Source organism: Chiloscyllium punctatum, chromosome 38 (genome assembly GCF_047496795.1).
Source record: "Chiloscyllium punctatum isolate Juve2018m chromosome 38, sChiPun1.3, whole genome shotgun sequence".
NCBI lineage: Eukaryota > Metazoa > Chordata > Chondrichthyes > Orectolobiformes > Hemiscylliidae > Chiloscyllium > Chiloscyllium punctatum.
In genome coordinates, this window is record NC_092776.1 from 28,443,244 (window position 1) to 28,471,112 (window position 27,869).

The 27,869-nt window shown below is 40.0% G+C and overlaps 1 protein-coding gene across 3 annotated transcripts in view; it reads left to right on the forward strand.

The window, feature by feature from the left end:
• tacc2 (transforming, acidic coiled-coil containing protein 2) overlaps positions 1 to 27,869 on the forward strand; it is a 264,812-nt gene that overhangs the window by 61,984 nt on the left and 174,959 nt on the right. For all 3 annotated transcript variants that reach the window (XM_072557490.1, XM_072557491.1, XM_072557492.1), the window contains exons 6-8: positions 5,181 to 12,830; positions 12,951 to 13,058; positions 27,472 to 27,618. In XM_072557490.1, the coding sequence (XP_072413591.1) occupies positions 5,181 to 12,830; positions 12,951 to 13,058; positions 27,472 to 27,618 (7,905 nt within the window). The remainder of the gene's footprint in view (positions 1 to 5,180; positions 12,831 to 12,950; positions 13,059 to 27,471; positions 27,619 to 27,869) is intronic.

Genomic DNA, 27,869 nt, shown 5'->3' on the forward strand with positions numbered 1-27,869 from the left:
AGTAGGCAACTCAGCTTTGAGAACCCATTTCACTGTTTATTACAATTGTGCTTGATCTCATCTTGGCCTCAATTCCATTTTCTTGCCAACTGTCCATAATCTGACAAACCAATCACGAATCAAAAATCTATCTATCTCCTCCTCAAATCAATCAGTGTCCTGATGCCCATCTGGGGAAACAAAGTCCACAGATTCACAACCTTTTGAGAGAATTAATTTAGCCTTATCTGTTTTAAATCTGCCATTCGTTATCCTAAAAGTATGAACTCTCATTCCAGATTGCCCCACATGAGGAAGCATTCTTTCTACATTTACTTTGCCAATTCCCTTCAGCATCTTATATTCCTCAACTAAATCTCCTCTCACCCTTCTAAACTTCTCAGTTTCTCTGTAGGAAAATCCTTTCACCTCTGGAATCAATCTAGTGAACTGCCCTTCACCGGAGAAACCATAATCCTTAGTAACGGTTTGATGGGACTGATAATCCCACGTTGCATATATGCATGGGATGTTTGCAGATACTGGAGTAGAAAAGTAGGAAAATATTGTTGCAATTATATAAAGCACTGGTCAGACTGCATCTGGCATCTGTGTCCAATGCAATTACATGCTTCCTCAAGCGAGGGTCCAAACTGTGCAGTACCCCAGATGCAGTCTGACTAATGTTTTGTACAATTGCAACACCATTTTCCTATGTTTCTACTCCAGTGTCTGATTACATTCCTATGCATGTATGCAATGTGAGATTATCAATCACATTAAAGCATTACTAAGAGTATCTTTTCTCTGGTTAAGTGCAAAAACTTGCTCGGTTTTGCTGTTATTTTAGAGAGAATTTGCTGCAGTAAACATTTGAAATCTCATCACGGAATTCTAACAACGGAATCACGGGGGAGATACTAAACAAGTATTTTGCACCAATGTTTACTGTGGAAAAGGGCATGGAATGCATAGAATGTAGGGAAATAGATGGTGACATCTTGAAAAATGTCCATATTACAGAGGAGGAAGTGCTGGATGTGTTGAAATTCATAAAAGTGGATAAATCTCCAGGACCTGATCAGGTGTACCCTAGAACTCTTTGGGAAGCTAGGGAAGTGATTGTTGGCCCCCTTGCTGAAATATTTGTATCATCGATAGTCAGAGGTGAGGTGCCAGACTGGAGGTTGGCTAACGTGGTGCCACTGTTTAAGAAGGGTGGTAAGGACAAGCCAGGGAACCATTGACCAATGAGCCTGACATAGGTGGTGGGCAAATTTTTGGAGGGAATCCTAAGGGACAGGACGTACATGTACAAGGAAAGGCAAGGACTGATTAGGAATAGTCAACATGGCTTTGTGCATGGGAAATCATGTCTTGATTGAGTTTTTTGATGAAGTAACAAAGAGGATTGATGAGGGCAGAGTGGTGGACGTGATCTATATGGACTTCAGTTACTCATTCAACAAGATTCCCCATGGGAGACTAGTTAGCAAGGTTAGATCTCATGAAATGCAGGGAGAAATAGCCATTTGGATACAGAACTGGCTCAAAGGTAGAAGACAGAGGGTGGTGGTGGAGGGTTGTTTTTCAGACTGGAGGCCTGTGACTAGTGGAGTGCCACAAGAATCGGTGCTGGGTCCACTACTTTTCTCAGTTATATAAATGATTTGGCTGTGAGCATAAGAGGTATAGTTAATAAAATTGCAGATGACACCAAAATTGGAGGTGTCATGGACACGAAGAAGGTTACCTCAGATTATAATGGGATCTTGATCAGATGGGCCAATGGACTGAGAAGTGGCAGATGGAGCTTAATTTAGATAAATGCGAGGTGCTGCGTTTTGGGAAAGCAGATCTTAGCAGGACTTATACATTTAATGGTAATGTCCTGGGGACTATTACTGAACAAAGAGACCCTGAATGAGACAAAGAGACCAACTGCTGAATGCACTTCTGCCAACTTGCCAAGGTTCAGCTTAGAACTTGTAAAAGAACTGCAAAAATGTTGATACAAATGCAGGAGAAAGAACAAAAGGCAAAGTCTGTCATCAGCTGGAATACGAAAGAGATGACATGGCAAAAGGGTGAAATGACAAAAGATGGATCCGGAGATGATGTAAATGGAAAAGCATAATTGTTTGCAAAAGGTGTTGTCTAAATAATTAGGTCAGGGTTTGTGAGAAGATTTGTAGCTTGGGTGCTCGTTGTTGTGGTTCTGTTCACCGAGCTGGGAATTTTTGTTGCAGACGTTTCATCCCCTGTCTAGGTGACATCCTCAGTGCTTGGGAACCTCCTGTGAAGCGCTTCTGTAATGTTTCCTCTGGCATTTATAGTGGTTTGAATCTGCCGCTTCTGGTTGTCTGTTCCAGCTGTCTGTTGCAGTGGTCAGTATATTGGGTCCAGGTCGATGTGCTTATTGATTGAATCTGTGGATGAGTGCCATGCCTCTAGGAATTACCTGGCTGTTCTCTAATTGGCTTGTCCTATAATAGTAGTGTTGTCCAAGTTGAATTCATGTTGCTGTGTGTGTGGCTACTAAGGATAGCTGGTCGTGTCATTTCATGGCTAGTTGGTGTTCATGGATGCAGATCGTTAGCTGTCTTCCTGTTTGTCCTATGTAGTGTTTTGTGCAGTCCTTGCATGGGATTTTGTACACTACATTGGTTTTGCTCATGCTGGGTATCGGGTCCTTCATTCTGGTGAGTTGTTGTCTGAGAGTGACTGTTGGTTTGTGTGCTGTTATGAGTCTTAGTGGTCGCAGTAGTCTAGCTGTCAGTTCAGAAATACTCTTGATATATGGTAGTGTGGCTAGTCCTTTGGTACAGAGAACACCGAATGGAGATTTCACCACAAGGGTATACAGGAAAGCCACACACACATACCAAGTCCTGAACTACGAAAGCAACTACCCCAACACACACAAAAGAAGTTGCATCAAGACACTACTCAAAAGGGCCACAACACACTGCAGTACACCAGAACTGCAAAAAGAGGAAGAAGAACACCTATACAATGTATTCTCCAAAAATGGATACCTGTGCAATTTCATCAACAGATGCCCAAGGGAAAGACAATGGAACGAGGACATGCCGCAACCCAACTCACCAGGACGAAGGACCCGATACCCAGCATGAGCAAAACCAATGTAGTGTACAAAATCCCATGCAAGGACTGCACAAAACACTACATAGGACAAACAGGAAGACCGCTAACGATCCGCATCCATGAACACTAACTAGCCACGAAATGACACGACCAGCTATCCTTTGTAGCCACACACGCAGGTGACAAGCAACATGAATTCGACTGGGACAACACTACTATTATAGGACAAGCCAAACAGAGAACAGCCAGGGAATTCCTAGAGGCATGGCACTCATCCACAGATTCAATCAATAAGCACATCAACCTGGACCCAATATACTGACCACTGCAATGGACAGCTGGAACTGACAACCGGAAGCGGCAGATTCAAACCACTATAAATGCCGGAGGAAACATCAGAGAAGCGCTTCACAGGAGGCTCCCAAGCACTGAGGATGTCACCTAGTCTGCAACACAAATTCCCAGCTCGGCGAACAGAACCACAACAATTAGGTCAGGGTTAAGATCTAAATTGTTGATTTATAATGTTGAGTCTTGAAGGCAGTAAAGTGCCTAATCAAAAGATGAAGTTCTGATGGCATGGAGAAGAATATTTAGACTGAGTGAGTTATGAACCAGAGTATTGTGGAGAGAACTGTTCCTTTGCAATTCTAAAAAGGGAGGGGAGGACCTGTTTAGTGGTGGCACCACACTAGGGGTATCAGAAATCAGATCTGGAGGCTGATGGGATGGAAGGTGAGAACCAGGGGAATTCTGTTGTTGTTCTGGGAATGAGGGCAAGGGTTGAGAGCAGAAATATGGGAAGAGACCAAACATGATTTGAGGGCCTTGTTGCACATAGTAATGATGTATAAAGGAATTCTCGGTTAAGGAGAAAGGAAGACGTATGAGAAGAACTGGTATGGAATGCAGCATCATCAGAATAGATGTAACAGAGGCATGAAACTACAACAATCGATTCACTGGTCTGAATCCCTCTTCAATCTTTATGATCGTTCCCTCCTTTCCTCTTGTTATTGATATGGTGTAGCTTGTTTTCCCACGTGAAAATCTTCCCTGGCCACTCCGGGCTATGGCTGTCTGCTGCTATCTCTCTCTTACATGACAGCTCGTAAGAGATGATCAGTCTGGCTGGTTACTGGGGGAGAAACAGAATTTAAAAGTTCCAAATAAAGGAGAGGTTGTTTCTGCCCACCATTGAGGATTTTCACTCCTTCCCATAAATATTAGGGTTGATCTGACCGGAAGTGCTAATTATCTAATGGGAAAAAGTGAGGATTGCAGATGCTGGAGATCAGAGTCAAAGGTGCAGTGCTGGAAAAGCACAGCAGGTCAGGCAGTATCCGTGGAGCAGGGGAAATCGACATTTTGGGCATAAGCCCTTCATCAGGTGCCAGCACCACACACTCAACTAGTTCCTAATAGAATGAATAGAAATGCTATGTGATTTTCATGGTCAGAAGAGGCATTTTTCTTATCATTCTCTTTCTGTGTAGAACTGTTATGAATAAGATGTAGTACTGCAAACAGTAGCAGAATTCTGTAATTGCTGTAGGAATGAAAGCAGAAAATACTGGAGACACACAGGCAACATTCTCGGACAGAGGGGAGTAGAGTTGAGGTTTTGGGTAGATAACGTGGGTTCTGTTGTAATCCTATGTTCCACAATTTTCTGTTTTTGCTGCAGAATATGTATGTTTAAGCTTCTCCATTGTCACTGTCTTTCTGTCATGATAGCAAGGATGGAGATATAAAGGCAGCTTTTATACAGCATGAGGCAAAAATAATTTTGAGGTTTTTTAATGTTGACACAAAGTGTGTGAAACTTTTTGATAATTTTCTGCTTGAAATAAGACCATTGATTTTTCTTTGTCTGATACTGATTGATTGTGGGACTTTCCTGGCTAGTGATTATGGTATTAAAGGAGTTGCTAATTTAACATCAAATTGATCACTGCCTGAATGCATGCAGTGCTTGGCTTCGACACATTAATTCTGCTGCATGTGGACTGAATGAACTACCACCTGTTTCTGTGCCAGAGTTGATGTTGGTATTTTAGCGAGTAATTTTAAAACTTTTCCACTATTAACAGCCCCAAAACAGGAAACAATGGTGACCAGTCTCCTGAAAGTAACACTGAAAGCAAGCTCAATGCTACGTCTCAAGAAATCCTGGGAAGGCAAAAGGATGTATCACCTGAGTGCAAAGAGAAAACAGAACTTCAGACTACCACAGATCCAAAGGTTCCTTTGTTAACTAAAAATAAAAATAGCTTGTGGTCTTCTCTGGAAGATACTGTGTTGGAAGGAGACACCTTTAAAGTTAATTATATATTTGGTGATACAAATACGTTTGGGGCAATAGATACGGGTCACTGCCTGAAAACCAGCTCCTTACCAGGACAAGGAAATGCTGCAGTGAGTGTAGTGAAGGAAAGATTCTCAGATCTACTGCATTGTGATGAGCAGCTGGACAAAACAGATGAGCACGACTCATATCTTTCACCCCAGGGCACACTAGGGAGCGTTCAGTTACCTGCTCCAGAGACTAAGTGCAGCCTCATGTTGCCAGAAACAGGAACTGAAGAAACCATCAGGGAGGAAAATCCTGCAAAAAGCACAGGTGGCAAAGGCAATTTGTTAATGGTCGAAACCCAAGACCCAATGTATCTGACAGCCGTCCATTTAGAGAAACATACTGAGCATGTGGCAATCACAGGCCACGATGCTGTCATTCATCCTCAACTCAAAGCTGAAAATGAGCAGTTTGTGAAAGAAGTGGTCACTGATAAAGAAGAAAAGTGTCTTTCACCAAAGGTCACCCTTAAACAGACAGAGGGCTCTACTTCAGTGTTAGAATATGCAGTAAATTTGTCTGAGGGAGTGGTGCTGGAGGGGAATAAATTGAGTTTAATTCATGGTATTGATCACCACCAAGCATCTATCAATGAAGAAAATGAGTCCAGTTTTCTGACGAGCGCAGAACATCAACGAAGCCTTGCAAACATGGAGTTATTGTCTATCTGCACATCAGATTTTGATCCTTCTCAACTGAATGTGACACTGTTAGCAGTCGGTGATGAGCAACAGAAAGCAAACAGTACAGATCAACAAGATTTCTCCACAGAAAGCGTCTGCAACCTTGTAACCGAGAGAGAGAATATTCCAGAAACTTCAGCCCTGCCCTCAGGCCAGCAGAATCCCTGTACTGAAGGAACAGGAGAAATGCTAATGGTTCTCAGTTGTGACAGCGAACAGGGTCAAACTTGTAATCAGGAGACAAAAACTAATGCTTGTGAAGAAGAGTTGGACATGAAAGATGTTGCACTTCCAATCAGCCCTGAAACGATTGATGGATTGGTGCCAATAGGAACAGAACCAGTTTACAATGATAAAGAACAGATTTGTGCCAGTGAATCAAAAATAAAGATTTATGATGGCAATGTGTGGAATCTTCAAGAAAATGTCAGTTCAGCACTGAGTAATCAGAGTAGTCACTCAAAAGATACACCAAATGTACTTCCGGGATTTTGCAATGATGGTAACCAGCAAACAGAAGGCAGTGAGGAGCAAACAGAATTTTTGGAACAAAAGTTACCAACAGTACAAGGTGACATGGAAATCTCATCTTTTCCAAAATTATCTGAATCACCACTCTGTCAGAACTTGGACTCCATCCAGGAATTCCAAAATGACCAGCAGGTCTGCAGTACCAAAATTAAAGATGACAGACTTGAGAAAAATAGGGCTACCCTTCAAACCGGGGTAGAAAATAGGCTGCTGAAGGATAAAATGGGACTTACTCCTAGATCTCAGTCTCCTGATTCAGAGAAAGTGAAAGGAGAACTACTGAATATAAAACCTCCGAGTGAACAGCGAGAAGATACTGGTGAGATACAAACTGAGGTTTGTTTGGAAATGTTTGCAGAGGGGCTGTCCTGCTTACAAAAGGACAGGGGTGTGGAAAACATGATGTTGCTAGACACAGTTGAGATGACCCCAAGCTCTGGGACTCCTCACACAGTGAATGTAGATGAGATATTGGTTCTCAGTACTGAGCAATGTCAGACAAGTAACAGCAAAGTAAAAGATTGTGAAGGAAATGTGCATAACCCTCATACAGAATATGTGGAATTACCACAGAACTCTGGGGTTCCTATTACAGTTACAACAAAAGAGGCACTGTCATTTGGCACTATACAAGAGCAAGCACATGAGAGCAAGTGTGACTTACAGGCTAAGTTAGAAAGTTCCATATTCACAGAGAGCAGAGAGTTATTGCCTAATGATCAAAACAGTGACTCGAAAGAAGCAACAGTGGAGAAGCTATCGGATTTCAGCCATTCCACTGGACAAACATCAAGATGTGTTGTGGAAACACTCTGTCAAGAAGATCTGAGCAAGAATCAGATGATAAAAAATATTACAATCCCAGCAGCCACGCAGCTGCCAGCTGGCTCGATCTTTCCCGGTACAGCTGAAGTGAAAGAGTCAGTTTTGTCTGCCAGGAGTGAGCAGACATGCAGCAGTGAAAAGCAAGAGAAAGAGTCTGACAAAAATATATGCAGTCCTGTTATGGAAAGTACTTTATTTTCAGAAATTATGGATTTATCGCTTGCACCTCAGAATATCGACTCAACAAACACGACAAATGAACAGGAGGGTTTGAGCTATGGCAGTGTACAAATGATAGGACTGGAAGAAATCAAAGGAAGCCCTGGTAAAGGAGAAGTGTGCAATTTCCAGACAGATCGCCGAGATGTGATTTCGGAAAGAGTAGAATCATGGCTGGTCCCTCAGTGTACTGCTGGCACTGAAATGAAAGAGGCCTTACCTATCTTTAATAGGGAACAGCTACCAACATTGATCAATGAAGAACAACAAAAGGATTATGAGGGTAGTGTAGGCAGCCTTCCGGAAGGTCTCGAAAATAGTATTCACTCAACAGACACAGGATTGGCATTGACTATTGTGGATGCTACAACTAAAGCAAGAATGTCAGAGGATTTTGCTCATGAGCAACAGGATTTGTGTGATAGTGTGTTCAAAGAAGGCTTCTGCACAAAGTTATCAGACAGCCCTCATAAGCTTGGAAGAAGCAGTAATTCAGAAGTCTCTCAATTACCACTCAGTATGCAAAATCCTGATGCAGTGGAACATGGAGAATTATTGTTAACAGGATTTAGCAATGAACAGCAGCTGGCAAACAGTGAGACAGTCAAAGGAAAAGACTTTGAAGACAACATGCAGAACCTTCAGATAGATACTGTGAAGGTTATTCCCATGAGTACAGATTTGTCACCCAGCTCAGAGATTCCTAGTACTGATGGACTAACAGAGACATTTTTTAGCCGCGGAGAACAGCAAACACATGTCAGAGAGCAGCAAAATACAGTGTCTGAGGGTGCTATTTATGACTTTCCAATTGGTGCAGAAATGAGTCTGTTCCAACAAACCAAGAAATTAGTTCCTGTAACCCAGAACATTGGTTCCAAAGCTACAGGAAATGAACAGCTACCACTGATTTTCGATAGCGAACAGGAAGTAGCATGTGGAGAAATGACAGAAAATCTCTCCAAAAAGAAAGTGTGCAGCTTTCAGACTGACCAAGAAGAAGTGGAATCATTGCTGACCTCTCAGCATGTGGCTGACATTGGAATGAAAGAGGCATTACTGCCCTTTAGTGGGGAACAGCTACAAATATTTGTTCGTGAAGAACAGCAAAAGGATTATAAGGGAGAGGTTTACAGATATCAGGAAGGTCTTGTAGATACTGCACTGTTAACAAGCACGGAATCTGCACTGAATCTTCAGGATGTTACAACCAAAGAAAAGACATCAGAGGATTTTGGCTGCTCCACTGTATTGCAGCAGGACACTGAATTGAAGTATAGATCTCCAGAAATGAATGCAGAAATGTCTCTAGTATCTGTGGAAAATACTTTTCCTCCAGAAACTATTAAGTTGTCAACTGATGTAGAGAAACCTGAGGTGGAGGAAAATAGTAATCTATTACTGGGGTTCAGCAGACAGCAGGCAGACTGTGAGATAAAAGAAAAAATATTGGAAGAAAGTGAGCAAAATTCCATTGAAAACATTTCAACTCCAGAAGCATGGAAGTCAGCAGTCAGCTGCCAGATTCCTGATATTACAAACCTGGAAGGGGCAGGAATTGGATGCAGCAGTGAACACCAGCAAGTAGATGAGAATGGGAAACAAGAAGTGACTGAAGAAAATTTGTGCCGCTTTCTCACTGCTACTGAAACTATAGGAAATATTTTGACCCCTAAAGCCCTTCTGAATCTCAGTACAAGTGAGGAAGGTTTTGTAGATACTACACTGTCAACAAGCTCAGCATCAGCACTGAATCTTCAGGATACTACAACCAAAGAAAAGACATCAAAGGGTTTTGGCTGCGCTATTGTAACGCTGCAGGACACTGAATTGAAACAGCTGTCCCCAGAAATGAATGCAGAAACTCTGCAAACTATTTTGACCCCTAAAGCCCTTCTGGATCTCAGTGCAAGTGGAATGAATCAGGAACTTTTGGGTTTTAATGTTGATGGAAAACAGCAGCAAATATTGACAAGAGGAATAGAAGACAATTACTTTAGGGAAAATGTAGGTTGTCTTCAACAAGGCGAAGAAAATATTCCACAACACTCAACCACAGAATGTCCTGCTCAGCATCTTAATTCTGAGATGTTGAAAGAGGCATTGAACCTTGAGCCTGATGTGGAACATCAGCAAACCAGTGAGAATGCAACAAATGTAAATATTGCTGCTGAATATATGAGCAGTCTTCAGGTAGGTCTGAAAGCCACCCTTCTGGAATCCATCACATTGATGCAGAATCCACCCATTCCTCAAGCACATGAAGCAGAAGATTATGATCTGTCTCTGGCACTTAGACAACAGCCACAAATCTGCAGGAGTCCAACAAAAGAAAAAGGCCCTGAGAATAATGTGTGCAGTCTTGTGACTGGAGTCGAAAATGTAACTAAACTGACGATAGAATTAACAGCTGGCTCGGAGAATCGTCCCACAGAGGAGACAATGGAAAATCTACTCGGGCTCAGCTGTGAAAACAATAAGCAGACAAAATGCTGTGATGAGCAGAATGAGGAAATATATGTAGAAAATATACATGGCTTCCAACTGGATACAGCTAAAGACCTCCCATATAAACCAATTCCCCATGAAGTGGCCCACTGTCAAGAAGGAGTGAAAGAAGCATTGTCGAGTTTTACTAATCAACAACAGCAAGTACGTAGCAATGAGGCAAAAGAAACTGTCTCTGAAGAAAATGTTTGCAGGCTTAAGATGGTTTCAGAAGTCATTGAGTTGACACCTGATTTGCAGGTTCCTAACACATCAAAGAAATCCCTGCCTGTTGTGAATGAACAGCTGCAAACAGGTATCAGTGCAATGGAAGGTGGCATTTCTGACATGTGCTATCAGACAGGCAGTGAGCCTGTACCCATAGGAGCCATGGAACTGACTGCTAGCCTCCCCATTCGTGGTGAAGTAAAAGGAAAAGAACAATTGCAAAGCTTTTATGGAGATCTAAAAGAAGAACTCATATTTGATGAATCAAAAGAAAACCTCCATGAAGAAACTGTGCAGGTATCAAGCACAAGTTTGGAAGCCCCTGAGTTTACAGTGAGAAAGGAATTGACAACTTGCACACAGCTTGCCCTGTCGGAGAATATAATGGGCTTCACTGGTGACCAACAGACAGAAAGGATAGACAGCCTTCAAATTGGCATTGCAGCTGATTTGTTTCCAGAAACTATCCAGAATATGATACTCGATATTCAGATGCCTGATGTAAAAGGTATAGAGACAGTATCCATTTTTAGTAATGAGCAGCAGATATGCGGGAATAGAATCGAAGAGGTAAGACCTGATGATGGAAAAGCTGTCTCTTCCTTACAGAGTGCTGTAGAGACTATTACTAATCCAGCAAGCATGGAATTGGCACCAACAATATTTCAGGATTCTGTCACTCCTGAACTCATGGCTTTCAGTAATAAACAACAGCAAATATGCAGCAGTGGAATGAAGACAGAAACCTTGAAAGAAGTTGACAATATTGAAGATAACCAGTGTTCAGATACCACCTTGATATTACCATATAGCCTTTCAAAAAATTATAATATGGACTTGAGGGAAAAGCTTTCAGATGTTAGTACAGAGGAGAGCATCTCAGAAAAGAACACGCTTAAATTAGAGTCTGATACTGAAATCACTACGTCCTCAGACACAGCAAAGTTTCAATCCAACCTGCAGATTCATGAGCCAGGGAATGGAAAAGATTATTTATTGGCTTCCAATTTTGACAGTGTCAAGGACCAAAACCTAAGTGAAGGATCAGAAAAAGATCTGAAGAACCTTAAAATTGGTGAAGAAAGTGTCATCCTAGAAGCCACGAAGCTGACACCCATGTGTCAGGACCCTGAAGAAGTGGAGCTGAAGGCAATGTCATTGAACTTTGAGAATGACGCAGAACAAACTTGCAACACTAAAAGCAAAGAGGCAAGCAACATTCTGATTGATAGCGAGAGCAAAGAGGCAAGCAAGATTATGATTGATAATGAGAATGTTTTAGTCCAAGAGTCTACAGAATTGTTGTCTAGCTCTCAGAAATTTGCTACTGAGAAAAATGAACATAAATTATTACATTTCAGCTGTGACATTAAACAACAGTCAAGCAACGATGAAAAAAATTTGAGTATCTTCAAAGAAAAAGCATGCTTTGATGAGAAGGGTATAGACATTTCTGTACTTCCAGGAAATGTGCAGTTGTTATCCAGCTCTGATATTGTTCCTGAACTGCAGGAAACGACAAGCAGTACACTCAACGAAGCTCAACAAATATCCATTAATGAAACAAAAGAAAATATAGCTGTTGCAAATACAGATTGCCTTAAAAGTTTAATCCCAGAATCCAAGGAGTTAACTTGTAATCCCCTACACTGTGATACAACAGCAAAAGAACAAATTTTAAGTCAAACATATGGCAGTGAAGAACAACAGACCCTGAACCTGAGTGGAAAAGAAAGTGTTCCTGAGAATAGTTTTGGGAGCATTAAAAAAGGCAAGACTTTTGGAACAGATTCAGAGACAGAGTTTCCTCTTTGCAATCTCGCTGTTTCTGAAGCTGTCAAAGTAGACCAGCTTTTGGATGTAGCTTCGGACAGCGAACAATATGACAATCTAATGTCACATGGTACCTGTGAGAAGGAATTAAATTTGGAGATGGATTTTACTTTAGGAAATGACAAACTCCCAGGGGATGTGGAGAACAAGATCATCTCAGCAGGAGGCACAGATTGTAAAAACCATGCTGTGTCACAGGGAATGCAGGTTCTCCAATCCGTGACCATTGAAAACAAGGAACCCAGCAGTGCATCTGAACACCTGCTCTTATTGCACTTCAGAGACAGAACTGAAAGCAGCTTAGAAATTGATGCCAAAGAACAGGAAAGCATTATAGGTGTTCTACCATCAGGGAGCTGTGCTGGAATAGATTCAAATTCCATTAAGAAACAATCTTGTGTGTCTGATAATGAATTTGGAAATGAGTTCTTACTTGCAATAGAACCATCAGCCACACAAAGCCACAGTTCTCTCCACACATTAGCAGATGTAAAGGAAGAGGAGGTTCTGCCTGCTGTATGTGCAAACACTGAGGTCAAAATAACTGAAAAAGGATTTAAGAAAGGATTAAAGACTGAAAGGTATACAGATCTTGCTTTTACACATTCCCATAAGTATATATATATTGTTATAAAATAGTAATAGTAAGAATATGGGCATTCCAATTTCTAATTCTTCTTTTCCTGCTCTCTATTGACTAGTCCTTCTCCTGAATTTGCCTCTTCTTCACCTCCACATGAAAAGGATGCTGAGAGTATAATTTGCACAGTAACAAGAGGTGCATTGGATAACAACAGCCTGACCACAAGGTAGAAAAAGACTGAAATAGTTGGACAAACTGCCAATCCACTTAAATTAATGAATTTTCGTAATAACTAGAATCATGAGTGTTGGCGGCACAGAAAGTGCTTCTTTGGATCATTGTGTCTTCATCTGGTCTTTGCTGGAACAAATTCTTATCCCACTGCCCAGCTCCTTCAACAATCTTTGCATCATTCTTTGCTTCAAAATGAATTCTGCTTTTCTCGTAATTGATGCATTGCTTCAACTATTTCCTGTGGCAAATGTCCCATACTCAAACAAGTGTAAAGAAATTTCTCTTAGCCTCTCTCCTCCCACTGATAATCTGGTGATTCCTCCTCACCAAATTATTGTCACAACCAGAGGATGCAATTGTATCTGAATCATTATATCACCACCTTAGATAATTTTGTTAACATTGTTAAAATTTTGAAGGAATTATAAAGTGTATTAAGTATACATGCACATTCAGTGGATACTGAGGCAAACTCAAAATCTTTTGTCATCATTTAATTTAATTTAACTTAAAACTTCCAAGCAATTTGTTAAGAAAACATAAATTTTGGGTTTGTTTTATTGAGGGATGCAAGGTTGGAGTTAATTTCATTGATCTTGGTCCCCTCCTTGGTGGTTTATTGATGGATATTTGCTTCCTGTGGATCGAGATTGATACTTTTCACGTATATTCTTTAATGTGATAGAATATTTCTCTGTACTGGCAGCTGTAACTTAGCTTCTTGTTATCTCATGCAATTTAGCTTGTTTCAAAGTTAGAAGTGGGAATTAACTAGCTTTCTTTCCCTTTATATGTGATGGCATTGTTTTGTAATTGTTTGTGACATCTGGAGTGTGCTGTATATCCCATTGCTTTCAAAATAAGTTGATACATTTTACTCTCAATTTGAATGTAAAAGCATACAAGAGAGAGAAGTCACTGTTTACAGTAGATTGAGCAGTGGCTTGTTTTCTTGGTACAGACAATAATATAAAATTGTTTGCTGACTTGACAGACTGAAAGAAAAGATAAAGACTTACATTTATGTTGCAATTTTCATAACCACCAGATGTCTTAAAACATTCTGTAGTCATTGGTTGAGTGCTAGGCCTTTTCTCATTGGAACGGTGAAGGATGAGGGGTGACTTGATAGAGGTTTATAAGATGATCAGGGGAATAGATAGAGTAGACAGTCAGAGACTTTTTCCCCGGGTACAACAGAGTTTTATAAGGGGACATAAATTTAAGGTGAAGGGTGGAAGGTATAGGGGGGATGTCAGGGGTAGGTTCTTTACCCAGAGAGTGGTGGGGGCATGGAATGCGCTGCCTGTGGGAGTGGCAGAGTCAGAATCATTGGTGACCTTTAAGTGGCAATTGGATAGGTACGTGGATAGGTGCTTAAGCTAGGACAAATGTTCGGCACAACATCGTGGGCCGAAGGGCCTGTTCTGTGCTGTATTGTTCTATGTTCTATGTTCATTGAAATGCTTTTGAAGTGCTGTCAGTCTTCTAATAATGCAAATTATATACTTTTTCAAGATGCTGCAAGAAGTTAGTGGCATTCAACTGACATGAGAACTCAGTAAGATTGATAAATGCCACTATGGAATGGCTAAAAACTTCAGCATGGTATAATTGTGTTAATGGTTTTGTGGGCTTATTGCAACTGCAGTTGAAGAGTTAACATCAGGAGTTGTGCCCAACACCATTTCACTCTCTTGAAAGACTTGAGGCCACAACATGAGCTAAAGCAGTCCACATGGTATACTTTTTGTTTTGGACATTTCTTAGGTTAAACGTAAAAACACAATTGAAAAAGTTAAAGAAATGTATATCCCAAAACTGTATTTACATTCAATCTTTTTATTGATTTGAACTAAAAATAGTGGGCTATGTGGATGAGATGTTCTTGTTCTGTTCCACAAACAAATTTGCATTCATGGAAATTTACATGTTGAGTATTACTGCTAGTCTAAGGACACTTAAAATTTAAGATATTTTCATTGCAGCACATCCTATAAAGCTGGAAGCAGATGCACAGTGTTTTTGTTAATGAACAGCTGAACAATAATGCCTCTGATAGATAATTAATTCCAAAATGATCATGTTTCCACCCAATTGTTGGTTGGCTTTAACCAGCGCATAGCTAAGCTGCTATGATCAGGAAGACTCAGGTTTGATCCCTTGTATGTGCTGAGTCAGCCTATTTGGCGAAAAGTATAACCTGTTTGGTGCTTGAGTTGATGTGGGTTTCCATTCTTGACTGTAACAGTACCTGCACATTCACTTATCATGTGGACAAGATTGTGTTTAGTTTCCATTCAAGTAACTTGCTATAATTCACGATCAAGGCTCAGACTTGACTCCCACTTGTGTAAGGTGAGGGTTTCAGTGCTTATGAAATCATCGAGATGTAGGATGGAGGAAAATTACTGGAGAGAATTGAAGAGAATTTCCTAAAATGAACTGTTTACATCTTTTAATTCTCTGTTTTAGCTACTGAATTGAATTTACTATTGGATCATTAAAACCTATCAGAGGAGATGCTGGCTCATAAGAAATAGATACAGGAGTAAGCTTTTCAGCCTATCAGGTCTGCACCTCCATTCAGTAAGACATGGTGACCTGTTTGTGGCCTTAATTCCAGTTTCCTACTTACTCCCCATAACTCAATGCCCCTGTCAATCAAGACTCTGCCTAAGTCAGCCTTAATGCTCAATGAGTCGACAGTGTAGTGCTAGAAAAGCACAGCAGGTCAGGCAGCATCCAAGGAGCAGAATTGATATTTCGGGCATAAGCCCTTCAACAGGAACGATTCCTGATGAAAGGCTTATGCCAGAAACATTGATTCTCCTGCTCCTCAGACACTGCCTGAACTGCTATGCTTTTCCAGCACCCACACTCTCGATTCTGATCTCCAGTCCTCACTTTCTCTTCCTTAATACTCAATGATTCAGCCTCCACTGTTCTCTAGGGTAGAGAATTCCAAAACTTACTGACCCACCATGACAAAGAATTCTTCCTTGGGGTACTGTGTGCAGATCTGGTCACCATACTGTAGGAAGATTGTGATTGCACTGGAGGGATGCAAAGGAGATTTACCAAGCTATTGCCTGAGGTGGATCATTTCAGCTATGAATAGAGGCTGGATAAACTCAGATGATTTTCTTTGGAACAGAGGAGGTTGAGGGCATACTTGATCGAGGTGCATGAGATATGAGATTCATGAACAGGGTGAATAGGAAGCAGCTATTCCCCATCGCCAAAGGCTCAATAACAAGGGAACATAATTTTAAAGTGACAGGCAAGACATTTAGAGGGGCTTTAAGGAAAAATATTTTCTCCCACAAGTTGGTAGAAGTCTGGAATACACTGCCTAGGAGGGTAGTTGAGGCAGGATAACTCATAACCTTTATAAAATACTTGTATGAGCACTTGAAGTGTCATAATATTCAAGGCTATGGTGCAAATGTGGAAAAGTGAGCTTGGTGTATATGGTATATTTTTGGTGGTATAGACTTGATGGGCTGATGGGCCTCTTCTGTACTGTATGATTCTATGAATATCTCCATCTGAAATGAAAGACATATAAATTTTAAATTGTGCCTCTAGTACTAGTATTCCTCATATGGGGAAGATATCCTCTTGGCATCTAACCTATTCAGCCCCCTCAATGTCTCTCATTTCCCAAGTTCCAAACAATATAGGCCTAACCTGTTCAATCCTTCCTCATAAGACAACATTTTCATCCCAGAATCAGCTGAGTGCACCTTCTGTGAACTTCCAATGCAAAACTTTCAATACAAGTATATCCCTTGTTAAGTAAAGGGACTAGAACTATCCAGTAATCTATTCATGCTTTCAACAATGCTGAAAAATGTGTTGCTGGAAAAGCGCAGCAGGTCAGGCAGCATCCAAGGAGCAGGAGAATCGACGTTTCGGGCATAAGCCCTTCTTAAGGAATGCACTTTCTCCTTGTGCTTTCAACAATGTGTTGTATAGTTGTAGCAATATTTCCATATTTTTATACAACATCTCCATCACAATAAAGACCAATAAATCTCCTTCCTGAGCTGACACTATCCTGGTTGACATTCTCCTTTTATTGTGGACACTCCACACATTTATCTTGAAAAGTGTTGTTGGATCCCATAACCTGTCTTATGGACCTGCCTTTCAAACCTGCCTGTAACTGTGAATGTTTTCCTTTTACCAGCTAACATCCTGAAATGGACCCATGTGGAATTGATCCTACCCTTTAGGCCACTATCTATCTTGACTAGCTGTTCCCATCACCCACACTCTAGTCCACAACCAGGATGTGAGACACTTCTCACTTCACACCTCCATGCCTTTGGTCCCACCTTAGATCTCTGTTCCAGTCCTTCATAACCACTAACACCACCACCATCATCACCCAGCCCCACATTTACAAACATGCAAATCAGGAGGGGGCATAGACCATTCATCCTTTTTTTTTACTACGGCCTAAGTGCGGTAGTGCTTATTTTTTCCCCAGCACCCATGGTGTGTGTGTGTGTGTACAGCTGTGAGACGCAGTGAAAGACACAAAGTGCACGAATCTTTATTCAATTGCCACCACCAGGAAGATAGGAAAACACCCAGTGGCCAGTGACAAGCACTGCCCTTCACATCAAAGGGCAATACTGTGAGATCAAAACAGTGAAGGGGAGGGTAGGGATTAAATCAAAATAGAGTTGACCATTCATCCTTTAATCCTGCTCTGCCAATCAATTAAATCATGTAATTAGATAATTACATTAAATAATCGTAACCTCAAATTTACATTCCCATCAACCCTGAAAATCTTTCAACCTCTTGTTTGACAAGATTCTATCTGCCTCTACCTTAAAAAAAATTCAAAGAATTCTGCTTGCATCACCTTGTAGGAAAAGATTTCTAAAAACTCACAACCCTCAGAGAAAACATTTCACCTCATCTTGGTTTTAAATGAACAACCTCTGATTTTTTAAACAGTGAGTCCAATTAGAGGAAGTATCCTCTCCATAGCTATCCAAACAAGACCTTCAAGATCCTTCCTTAAATAAGATGACCAACATTGTATCATGGCCTGGACCAAAGTGCAATAATGCAACTGGAGCATAAACTCCCTACTTTAGAGAAAAGGAGACATTTTTTGATAGTCAACCCTTTTGAAGGAAAAGCCAAAGTTTCTGTTCAAGATTATTTTACTGTGAAATTCAATCCTTTGAAAATTAACTTAATTGCTTAATTGGAAACTTTATTTAAGCTTGTCAGCCACTTTAAAGGGAGTAAAAATCTTTGGTTTGTATCTCTTTTAAAGTAATGAACAAAAACATCTTATAAAAACTTCTTCGCTGATTGTCAAACGAACCTATTTTCTGAACATTCAGAACAAAAGGCTTTTTGTCAGAAAGTCCAGTGAGAATTGTATTTTAATTCTGAATTTTAATAATTTGCCATTGTTTGAAGTAGCTTTAAAGCTAAATGTCTGCTAGGTTACAGGTAACAGTTTAACATCATCAGCAATGATTAACTAAGAATTAATGTGGAACTGTGCTTAACAAAGAATAAGGAAACTGAATTATTGGTGAAAGCTTGAATTGATACATAGTTGGAGATTGCAATAGGCTTGTAGATATTGCCTGAAAAATGGTCATTACACAGATTCTGTAAAATTATCCACAATATTACTTCAGTCAGATGTTATTTGCCTGTTATCCTGCTGCACTAACAGCCACAAATAGGGTATGTTTTTCTCACTTTCTTTCAAAAATCTGTTCATACATGAATTTGACTGAACTCAGAGTTTGAATTGAAAAATGTGATCCTTTTCTATATTGATAAAATTTCATAGAATTTCCAAAAATAAATTGTCCTTGTAATACAAATGTATTTTGAATAGAGCAAAATGTGTTTCCGAACTCATATTTTTAATGTTTCTCTACAGCTCAGTGTCTGTCAAATAGAATAAGTTTTCTATTTTTCTTGTACAATGAGATTCTTTATTCATATTCCAGTTTCACTTTGTTCACTTCTGTAATTCTGAAATTAACCCTTTTTCAGCATTCAATATCAGCATATTTTTTCTATCATAACTTATGTGCAGTTTAGTTGGGCTAATGAGAGCTACGAAGCAGAATTAGTGACCAGAAATATTTTTCAAAATCAAACTATTCTGAGAATAAATAACTCAGTTGCATTCTTGAGGTTGTTCAATAATAACTTTGGACTTTTTCACACCTCTCTTCTAATGGGTATCTTACTCAATAAGACCCAGCTGAAATCAGGGCTCAGTGTCATGTAAATCAACATAGCATAGTGAATTGCTCATTTACCATGATTGGTTATATACTTGTTGGCTTGGTTTATTTCGTTCAGTCAGTTTTTTTTAGGAACTATTAAGATTAATAAGTGAAAAGCATTTTCAATTTTGCTTAAATCATAACAAATAAAAGCAAATAGGCATTTGAAGCATAGCAAAATAATTGCACTGAAAGGGTGAAAGGTATGAACATATAAAACAGGAAATGCTGTAATTTGAGAGCCTTACAAGATAGAGTAAATTGAACCTTTTCATCTGAATCTTCAGCTGTGAACTGCAAATTGAAATGGGTGGGCCCAGTTTATGAGTACTATAGAGTTTTATCCAGCTGACCACCCCGCCTCCCACAGCCTGCCAGCAGTTTCAGATGTCTGAAATGCACTTGTTGGCTGTCAGTCAGTTACTGACCTTTCATGACAATGCAATAGGGAGGAGCCTCAGTAGGAAGTCTACAGTTTTATAACCAGTAGTCTTTTGTGTGAGTCACTCTTCAATGCACTTCATTGAAGAATAGTGGCTTCAAATGTGAACTCTACAAACTGTTAATGGGCTGGTTTTAAGTGTTCCTCTCTGTCATTTATAAACAGTGATACACTTGTACATTGTTACAGTATTAGCTGTTGGAATTCATTACAGTTTGTGGGCAACACACTGTGACACACACTGCATCCTCACAGTGTCCATTGTGAAAAGATTTTAAACTTCAAATACAACGCAGCTGGCTTACTTCTGCCTTGGTAAGTAGGATATATTCTCTATCTGTTTTTAATGGATATTTTAAGCTAGTAAAACATAATTGCAACATGAAACTGATTTAACAAAAATTTGTAGACTTCAGTCCACTTCAGTATGTTAGTCCCAATGGTGCAATGTGACAGATCATATTATAATGATCAGTCTTGCTGTTCAGTTAAGCTTGAAGTAGTAACTGCAGACGGAATTAGGTTTTGCATACGTTTCATGGAAACTTAGGATTTGCTCACTCTTAGTTTCCTGGGTCAATAAACCTGCTGTGAAGAGTTACTAAAATGAAAAGCTCTTTAGAGATGCTGTACAATATACTTTTCTTTTACTCTGTGAGGAGTGTTCAGCCTTTATGGGTGATAATAACATGAGCAATAGACTTCTAAATTCTGTAGCCCTTACATCAGCCTGGAAGTTGGAGACGTATCTGATTGTACTCGAGGGAAAAAAGCAGAATATTTATGTAAACATTCCTAAAGGGAGGCAGACTGTGTTTTAGTAGCACAGTGGGATGTTTGCAAAAGAACAACAAAATGACCAGAGATTCATTTTGTTTATATTTCATGTTTTCTGACTGAGCAGGAAATGACTGCAGAGTTGAATTTAAAATATTGGTGGGAGTTTTGGAAATCTAAAATTCTCCCCCTTGCTCTTGCCTGAACAGTGAATGTGGCAGTCATTGATATGACTGAAAGACTTCAGGAATGAGACTCCTTGTTACCTATTTACAGAGGAATCCAGTGAATGAATGAAAGTTATTTTAATGTATTTTTCAAGCAGTGTGATCCCTGGGCTGTCAGTGCAGCATTGTGGTAGGTGGGGAATATTTTTCAGTGTAAAGTGGAAGTTATGGTTAGTCTTTATCAGTCAAAATATATTTAACTCAAAAGTGTAAAATATATCGAAAGGTTAGAATTGGAACTTTTGATTTAAAAAATAATTAGCATTTATATAACATTTCATGACGTTAGACATTCAAAATGTTTCATGCTGCAAATCAATTTGGAAATAATTTATGTTGTCATGTGGGGTAACGTGGAATTCAATTTGCTCATAACATAGTTCCACACACAGCAAGAAGTAAAATGACTAGATAATCTGTGAGTGATATTAATTAAAAGTAGACTGTTAAACTGAAAACACAGGCAATTGAGTTAGATGAGATGTAGTTTCAAAGAAAAATACTGCACACAGAGAAAATTTTGAGGTAGTTTTATTTTTGTTGATTGCTATTGTTGGTTAACACTGTTCTCCATTCATTGGTGCCCCATGTTTAAATAGCAGCCTTGACCCTTAACATTTTATGCACCATTGGCATGAGGCCTTATGTTCCACATGTACTTGCCCAGCAAGTCATCCATCTGCAATGAATGCAAATTAGAAATTCCATGCCAATGGTGCATGATTTGCCATCATTGATTTTAATCAATCTTGCATGCTGGTGCTATTGCAGTGACTCTGTGGCCTGATAAGTACATTGAATTTTTTTTCCTGGATCAGTACACTTCGGTTAAAGAGAATCATGTTGAAATAGATGTGTAGAAGATTCAATGTTAAAAATCTGAGCGAGCTTTAAATGGCTGAGAAAGAAGTCATAGGTACTCAATTGATGTCTTCTCAGTCATTGAGTTTCTGCTGTTAGTTTTCATGTGGTTTGATGCTGATTGTTGACCCAGGCGTCTTTGGATATATAGTGTAGAATGACCCATAATGGCATGGGGTCTAGAATGCAGCACTTTCATCTTTTTTGTTTCCATTGTGCCATCGCTCTACTTCATCATTGAGATGTTGTGACTCAAGACATGATGAACATCGTTGCCATTTTGAACAATATCAGGATCCTCGCAATCATACTTGACATCATCCCTCAGTATTTTAATATTCCAAATTGCAAAGATGGTGTTCCTCAGGATGTGGTTCCCCTTGCAGGGAAAAATGAGACAGCCTGTTTCTTGGCCACCTTTGTAAGCTCCCTTCCCATTTGGGGTGAACAGACAGTATTCCGAAGAGGACTAGCCAGTTACACATGATGCTGTCCAAAGTGATATCAGTGGTAGGAAACTTTGTTAACCAACTATGGTACTCATCTAATTTTGTTTTTCAACAAACGCACAGACGTTACAGATTGCTAATGGTCTTCATGTATTTTGTTACCTGCTTGTCGATTCTTCACCAGGATTCCCAGTTGATTCTGTCCCACTTTCAATCCACCATTGCTACAGAATTTCACAAATGGACCCTGACAGACACATGTTTGTGAATGTTTTGACCCTTGGATCACTATTATTGTCCACCCAGTTGGTGGTAAGATTTTTGACATATCAAGCATTGATGAGTAAAACCACCTTGCTGTTGCAGACTTCTTTTTTTTAGGTTAGGTTAGATTAGATTACTTACAGTGTGGAAACAGGCCCTTCAGCCCAACAAGTCCACACCGCCCCGCTGAAGCGTACCCACTCATACTTACCTAACACTACGGGCAATTTAGCATGGCCAATTCACCTGACCTGCACATCTTTTGGACTGTGGGAGGAAACCGGAGCACCCGGAGGAAACCCACGCAGACACGGGGAGAACGTGCAAACTCCACACAGTCAGTCGCCTGAGGCGGGAATTGAACCCGGATCTCCGGCGCTGTGAGGCAGCAGTGCTAACCACTGTGCCACCGTGCCGCCCATCATAGCCACTTCTTCTGCCTTCATAGCCAAAGTGACAGTATTCCTCTGGCTGATCTGCATTAGAGACTTTTTGGAGTGTACTTTTTTTTTTTGGCATTTTGGGATGATCAGTTTAAAATACAAGAGGTATTTCATAAAGTGCAATCACTTATGATTTCTCCCATGGTGCAATGATGCTGATTAAATAAGCCCTGTCAAATAACCATCCTTTCAAAAACCATATTATGGAATGTTATTGATGCCAAAGGAACTACTAAGTTGGCTGCAGCTTTGGTGTTAGCTGTTTTGGTGCTAAATTTTAGGTCAGTACAGCACATGGTTCTATTTTTTCAAAAGCAATTGAATGTTAACCTGCTGTTTCTTGTTGTGAGTGTTGGATGACAAACATTGTTTATTACAACTTCAGAAACACCCCTGGCCTCTTGTTTCTCTTTCCACTGCAATGCTGTCCTTACAGATCTGATTCTCAGGGAAAATCGTGGGAGTTGCTGAGATTATAGAAACTAATTTAACTGATACTTTACAGGTTAATAATGTCTTTTTGTGTGACAAAAATTCTCCAAGGAGATCAGTGTAGAAACTGAGTTGAAGAAAAAAGAATAGGGTATTTCTTCGAGATAATTAACTGACTCACAGTATAATAGACCTTCATTGACACAGGAATCTGAATGGTTTATGGACTGTAATCTTTGACCACTTCACTCAGGGATCAACATTCCTTGTGCGTTAATTGTTTAGAAGTATTTTTGTCCTCAATGTGGATGAAATTAGTTTCAAATCCTTTGCTCAGCTCAGACAGGATTTATGTGCATCCACATTCATCCAAATATTTATTAATATACATTCAGCACAGTAGTTTCATTAATTACTTTACAGTTCTAGTTTGTAATAGTTATCATGACACAGAAAGCGGCCATTCGGTTCATATTCAATGCCCAACTCTGAGCAATTGAATAAGCAGAATAGATGCAATGTTTGTGATGACCTTTACTGCTGGTACAGCATAGGCTACAAATGATTGGCCACCTGTAATGACCAGTTGTGTGCCTATCTTTCCTATTCTATCTTAGCCCGCTCTAAGCTACTATATCAGTTCAAAAGCAGTTCCAAGAATATTGGAGAAGGGATGTTTCAGTAATTTGCCTACTTCAGCTGTACAGAGACTGAGCACTGGGGATAACTTCCCCAACCTGTACATGAGAAAGGTTATAGATGTAATAGGTTTAGCTATTTGTTAGTTTTTGAGACAGTAGGAAGGAATGGATGACTCATTCATATTGTATTTTAGTCCAGTTCTCAAACAATGATTCAAAGTGCTTTTAAAGTAAACATAGGATCCCTACAGTGTCGAAGCAGGCTATTCAGCCCATTGAGTCAACACTAATGTTCAAAACAATCTTCCCTGTGCCTCTTTTCCACCCCCCCCTCCCCCCGCCCGACCCTATCTCTGTAACCCTGCATTTCCAAGAGTTAATCCACATAACCTGCACATCCCTGGACACTATTGGTAATTTATCAAGTCCCCAATTCCCCTAACCTGCACATCTATGGACTGGGAGCACCTGGGCAAAACCCATATAGACATGGGGAGAATGTGCAAGCTCCACACAGTTGCCTGAGGCTAGAATTGAATCCTGGTCCTTGGAGCTGTGAGGTAGCAGTGCTGACCACTGTGTCACCCATTCACTTAATTAATGCATCTCTTAAATATTGTGTGACTATTTTGTAAACAAATGCAGCACCCACACAGCAAGATCCCAAATCAAAAATGAGATGAATGCTCAGTTAAGTTGCGTTGGACGGTACTGTTTGCTCAAGAAGTGGGGTGGCATGTTGGCTCAGTGGTTAACACTGCTGCCTCAGTGCCAGGGACCTGGTTTCGATTCCCGCCTCAGGCAACTGTCTGTGTGGAGTTTGCACATTCTCCCCCTGTCTGTGTCGGTTTCCACCGGGTGTTCCGGTTTCCTCCCACAATCCAAAAGCATGCAGGTCAGGTGAATTTGTCATGCTAAATTGCCTGTAGTGTTAGGTGCATTAGTCAGACATAAGTGTAGTGTAGGGGAATGGGTCAGTGTGGACTTGTTGGGCTGAAGGGCCTGTTTCCATACTGTAGGGAATCTAATCTAAATGCTGTCTAGAATTTCTTCAAAAAATCTCATGGAGACTTTAGCTTTTATCCAAGACACCTGATCAAATAAAGAGAATCTCAACTTAATATTTCAAAATGCAGGCATTATTTCTAACTTTTTGAGGAATTAATATTTCAAAAAACAATATTTCTAACATCTGAGAATGCTAGCCTCGATTAGAAGATGCAATATAAAACTCAAAGTAAAGAGATGAAAGGGAAAGGAAAAAGAACATGATTTACACCCTTCGTGATTCCTGAGCATGTTACAGTCTCTGTCTTGTACTTTCTGTAGTTATGCTGGGGAATGCAGCAGTGAATTTACATAAGCAAGATTTTACAAACAACCGTGGCTAAAGTGACCATGTAATCTGACTCAGTGGTGTTGTATTAAAGAAACACTTGGAAAGTTCCCCTGCTTTTTATGGTATTGTCAAACCTAACAGCTCTTTCTAAGGCTGGGGTGGGTGTTGGTGAGAGTTGGTGCAATTTGAAAGTAGCTTCTGGACCTGGCTCTCCCACTCATTGTCCAAAGGTGAGATTTTGGCCCCAATAACATGCCACCAGCAAATTGTAAAAGTGAAGAACTATTAACTATAGTCCACAGAGATTCTCTCCATTACAGGCAATTGATTCTACTGTTAAAAAGGTTTTCATTTATAGAATGCTTTTCGTGACCACAGGAGGTCTCAAAGCCAATGGAGTGCTTTTGCGTTTTTAATCCCTGTTGTCATTTTGGTGCTATGCCATTGTCATGCTGCAGCTCTTGATTTCTGCAAGGTCAAGAAATCATTCAGTGTTATAAATTGAAGTGTCAGCTGAAAATATGTATTCAGGTATCATGAAAGAAACTTGAACCAACACCCCATCTGACTCAGTGAGAAGAATGCTACCACTGAGCCAAGTATGATATTAGGGGTTGGTGAGATGTCTGTGTCTCCTGCATTCCTTACATAATTTTGTAGCTCATCCAGTCCCCAGCATGTCGAGGGATTTGAAAGAAAGCAAATACCCCAGCCTATTTAATCTTGCAATTTCAGCACTTGACATAAAGTGTTTCCTCAGGTTGGAACATATACAAAATGGTTGTTGGATTCCAGGATACATAATAGTAACCATAAAATTTGCTGTGGTCAAAACTGGCAGGATAAATAGAGATGAAAAATCCGCATAGCATGTCAAAAGGCTGGGACTTTCACTGGAGCGTAGGAGGTTGAGGGGTGATCTTTTCGAGGTTTATAAAATCATGAAGGGCATAGATAATGGGAAAAGACCCTTGTCATTCACTACGGGTGGGGGAATTCAAAACATGAGGCATATTTTTAAGATGAGGAGAAAGATTTATAAAGGACATGGGGGGGGGGGGGGATCTTTTTTACATAAGAATGGCTCATGTGTGGAATGAACTGCCAGAGGAAATGGTGGAGGCAGGTATAGTTGGAACATTTAAGACATTTTGATTAAATACATGAATAGGAAAGGTTCGGAGGGGTATGGGCCAAGCGCAGGCAGGTAGGACTAATTAGTTTTGGGAACATGGTTGGTATGGACTAGTTGGATTGAAGGATTTGTTTCCATGCTGTATAGACTGTATGACAAAAAATAGAAAATGTTAAAAGTTGTCAACTGACTGACTGATCAGAATTTGAACAGGAGTATGGTTAATTTAATGGATGAGATGCATCCAGCAAAACTATTGATCGCAAAGGAAAGCTGTTTGGCCCTCATGTCTGCAGTGGCTTTCTAAATGAGTATTATGACTTAGTGCCATTCTCCTGTGTTTTCCCCAAAACTCTAAATGTTGCTCCTTCACAAATAATCATCTAATACCTTCATGAATACTTCATAAGAAATTGCTTCCATTACTCTTTCAGGCACTGTGTTCAAGACCCTAGCTCCTCTCTCTGTGAAAAAGATTTTCATTGCATCATATTTGCTTCTTTTGCAAAAATCTTGTGCTGTCTCATTCTCAATCATTTAATGAGAGGGCATGGTTCCACTCTGAAGAGTCATCTAGATTCAAAACGTTACCTTGCTCTCTCTCCATGAATGCTGTCTGGCCCATTGTGATCTCTAGCATTCGCTGTTTGCAGATTCTACCATCTGCAATAATTTTCTCTTACAGTTATTCTGTCCATCCTCTCAGGCTTTTGAAAACAGCCATCAAACCTTTTGTTAGCCATCTCCTCTGCAAGAAAACAGTCTCAAGTTCTCCAATCTATCTTTTAAACTGCTTCCAGTGATGAGAAGAAGCCCTCCTTCATTCTCTCCAAACTATTCATATCCTTCCGAAAGCGTGGCAATCAGAATGGCACACAATATTCTAGCTGGGATTTAACTTCTGTTTGTCTCTCCGATACTGTTCAGTCTACTGTGCGTTTCCATTATTTATAAAAGTTGCTTTCAATCATAGTAGAAGTTGATTTGAAAATGATTGTTAAAGTGACCATTTCTTGTCACAGCTAAGGTTTTGACACAGTAAGTTTGTTTTTGAAGCTAAGCTACAGAAATGTTTGTCCTGACATATCTCTGTATCTGTGTTTCCCAGTGCTTCCTTGGCTTCTGAAAGGAAACAACCAGTTCCATATCCTCTTCCTGCATCTGCTGTTCCTCATCCTTCAAAGCATACCAAGCCTGCTAAGCCACCAGATGATGCTACACTACTCCAGAATCAACTTGAGCAGAGTGAATTAAGGTAACAGCATACAGGGTTTAGAAAATTGAAACTTGAATCTGAGAAAAGTGTTGTTCGCTGACTTTTCAAATTATAGTTAATTATTTTCCATCGTTTGAGGAGCTGTGAATAGAAATGGGCTTTGCTCTGATGCAGCAGTTTTAGAGCAGGAAGATAGAAATAATTAGATGTTCATGAAAGCATGCTCAAGGAATTACTTGAAGATGCTTTGTAAAGTTAGAATTATGACAATTATGTAGGTGAGCATATCT